We start from the raw sequence: 3,729 nt of genomic DNA, 5'->3' as shown, positions 1-3,729 counted from the left end.
GTAGAGAGAATGGGAACTCGCTTAGGTGGGCAGGAGGTGGGACAAAACTATAGTCAACCAATGGGATTACATATGGGACAGGGTCTTTTCCTGTTGGGGGTTGGAATGTGGGATAGGGTCTCTTTCTGTTGGGGGTTGGGCTAGTGACTCACTTGAGTTTTTCCAGGTGATCCATACCTATTTAGAATATCAATCCCAAGTGCTACTCGTTTAGCATTTGTTTGGCCTTTTTAGGTCTGGTTCACAGCAGGAGCATCCGTTCCTCCCACAGTTGTAAGGCATCTCATCTTCTGTGTTGTCTCCTTGAAGGCCTGACCCTGTCTGACTGCCTATAATATTTTATCTAACTCGGCTGCCTGCAGTACTTTGGTATCCTTGGGGTACTGCTGTTCCAAGAGTCCTCCTCACTCTGAATGGATACTGAGATCAGTTCATGGGTGCTGAAGTCCCTTCACAGTGTGTGCACTCACCCTACACACACCCCTGTGTGTTTTAAGTCACTACTAGATACTTATAACAGCTAATGAAGTAGATGCAAACCAATGTTATGTAAGATACTGCTATTTTGTATTGCTTAAAGAACAGCAAAAATCTCTGAGCATATCCAAAATACATGGAAGAATAGCACTATTGGAATACAGAGATGCAGAACCCGCAAATGATGATTTGTCAAGTAAATTTTAACTTGAAATATTTCCTTTAGCTAAATATTTCAGAGCTTGTATTTTATTCAGATATAAATATGAAGAACAGTAGACTTCAGAATGGAATAATATCCAGTGCATAAAGAAAACAATGACATGTACTTTATAATAGAATACAAGTTTTGTTTGTATTACCTGAGTTTTCTCTATTTTTTAAGTCTGAATTGGGAAGGCCAGGCATAGTCATAGACTGTGCTGAAATACCATTTAAGCTTTTATGTTTGAAACCCCGCAAATATTATTTTATTTTTATTTTCCTGTATTAACAAAACCATTCGAGTAATTGTAATTCCCTCTCTCCAGACTCAGCCTGGTGGAAATGCAGAATGGAGGCTGTGCTGCCTATGGCTCGAGTTTTAAAGGCTACACAGAAAACTGTTCAGCTCTCTACACATACATCTGCATGCGCAGGGCTGTGTGAGGACGTTTTCTACTGGATCAGCGAAGTCCAGGACTAGAAGCTCCAACAGGAGCTTATTATTATGGAAACATAAGGTAGCATAGATTTAGCTTTTGTAAGTCTTAAACTTGCTGGCTACCCATCAATCTTTGTTATATTTTCTCTTTTGGAGTGGGAAAGCCTCTCCACATCATTATATTTTTAAGTCACATGGCTCATTTCACTTGACAAGCTCAGATTTCAGAAGGTTTTTGCCCCTCTTACTCATATCTCATTGAGTCTATAGTTGAGTGAAACTTTGGATTTAAATTCTAAAGGACTGATTCTGGAAGGAGTCAAGACTATTGGAATTGCAATTCTGTGTTGTTCCCTGTTAGAAAGATAGGACTTGCAGGGATCAGTGGTAGAATAGTACAGATGAATGCTTGTGTTCCTCAAAAATTTAAGTGAAACATCAAACATTACAATACTAAGAGGTAGGAATTTTGAAGGTGATGGGTTTTTCTGAGAGGATAAAGCTAACACGACTAAAATAAATGCCTTAAAAATGAAACCCCAGTGATTTCTCTCACCATCTCTGTTCATCAAGTACATCCTATAAGAAAGCTCTAGCCAGATCCCTGCTATTCCAGCACCATGTTCCTGGTTTTGTTTTTTTTTAGAACCATGAGGAATAAATATTTGTTGTTCACTCCTTGCACAGTCCATGGCATTTCATGAAGTAACCTGAATAAAATAGAAGGAGAAAGTAATCTGACATTAGATCTCACTGAAATGTAGTAGGAACTGTTGTGCAATATTGTTGTACATCACAACTTGGGTAAATCTTTGCTAAATTTACTGGTAGATGAAAATTATAGAATATCAAGATTAAGTAAAAATGGAAATCAAAACATAAACTGTAGAAACTGGTGTTACTCTTGAGAGGTGATGATAAGCCTGAGGAGCTTTGGTTTCTGTTTTGAGGGTTGTCAGGGAGCACTGGAAATACAAGATCTGGCCTGGGGATCCCTGACTCAAAGGTGAAGTATGGAGTTCTGCTTCTGAAACTTGGATTCCCCACAAAGCCTGAATGCTGGGGATCCCTGACTCAAAAGGTGAAGTGTGGAGTTCTGGTTCTGAAACTCGGATTCCCCACAAAGCCTGAATGTCCATCAAACAACAACAAAAAGCCTACAGTTCACGAAATGGTAACAAGAATTCTTACTAATTCTTCCTTTCTACCTTTGGTGAAATGGAAGGAATTCATGAAAAATTTGTAACCACAAATGATCCTTCATTAAAGTGTACAGCCCATTCTGGCCAATGGTGAAATTGAAAAGCCTTGCAACCAAATAATTTATTTGATGTAGTTCAAGATTAATAACAATCAACAATACTGGGGCTGGGGAGATGGCTCAGTAGAATAAGCACTTCCCTGGCAAGCACAAGGGTCTGAGTTCAATCCCTGGTTCTGCAAAAAAAAAAAAAAAAAAAAAAAAGCAATACTACTGGTGGTTTTATTGTTTCCTCCCTCCCTCCTTCCTTCTCTCTTTTTCTTTCTTTTCTTCTTTCTTTCTTTCTTTCTTTCTTTCTTTCTTTCTTTCTTTCTTTCTTTCTTTCTTTCTTTCATGCAGTACTTGGGCTGGAATCCATGACCTTCACATTGAGCTACATCCTAGCCATTCTTCTATTCTTTGTTTTGAGATAGGGTCATGGTAAGTTGCTAAATTGCTCTAACTGGCCTCAAACTTGTGATCCTCCTGCCTCAGCCTCTTGGAGTGTTGGGATTATAGTTGTGCATTACCATGCCTGTTTTATTTATTTATTTATTTATTTATTTATTTATTTTTTTTTTTAATTTTTTTTGGCGGAACCAGGGATTGAACTCAGATCCTTGCGTTTGCCAGTCAAGCGCTTATCCTACTGAGCCATCTCCCCGGCCCCTCCATGCCTGTTTTAAATATTCTCTAAAGGAAATAACTCCAGCCAGTTCTTAAGGACTTTTGATGAATAACCTTCCAAACTTCTCTGAACTAATATGACATAGCAAATATGGTGATATTTTAATGTTCAAGTAACAGGTCAGGGATAGAGAGTCATTTTTTGTGCTACTTTATCGGATTTTGTAAATATGAGAATATGGCAGAATAAAGAGCTAAAATAGGCAAATGAAGTTAGAGCCATCTTCGAGGCTTCTTTCCCCTATGCCCTCCCTCCCCACGCGGGTGAATCCAGGTGACGTGCCCGCCCAGCAGCGCCCAGTCATGGTTGCGCCTCATTGCCATGAGACTTAAGACCCTGACAAGTGGCACGATTTTACTTTCATAGCATTGCTACTTTGCTTCAGTTTTGTAGGGACTTTTTATTGAGTACATGCTTTTTTTTTTTTTTTTTTAAACTGAGGGTTGAACTCAGGCCCTTGCGCATGCCAGGGAAGTGCTTATTCCACTGAGCCATCTCCTCGGCCCTGAGTACATGCTTTAATTTTGCAATGTAATTTTGTTGCTTGTAACCAAAGAGTTTAATTACAGTTTCCTCTGTTTATGTTAACAATTTAGCTGCTTAGTTTAAAACTGTGCTTGTCCTTCTTATTCACTACGTTCAGATTTGTGTCTTGTCTTTTGGTAATGTTTTATATTCTCT

General features: G+C 38.9%; 1 protein-coding gene across 1 annotated transcript in view; it reads left to right on the top strand.

The window, feature by feature from the left end:
* The window catches only part of LOC101576031 (NKG2-D type II integral membrane protein), a 16,607-nt gene extending 14,657 nt beyond the window's left edge, over positions 1–1,950 (top strand). The window contains 1 exon segment of the mRNA XM_023710768.1: positions 1,008–1,950. Coding sequence (XP_023566536.1) covers positions 1,008–1,125 — 118 coding nt within the window. The 3' untranslated portion in view covers positions 1,126–1,950.
* Positions 1,951–3,729: the final 1,779 nt, after the last annotated feature.

This window comes from Octodon degus, unplaced genomic scaffold, assembly GCF_000260255.1.
Source record: "Octodon degus isolate 3935 unplaced genomic scaffold, OctDeg1.0 scaffold00018, whole genome shotgun sequence".
Classification (NCBI taxonomy): Eukaryota; Metazoa; Chordata; class Mammalia; order Rodentia; family Octodontidae; genus Octodon; species Octodon degus.
This window is presented reverse-complemented; position numbering and strand designations above follow the sequence as displayed.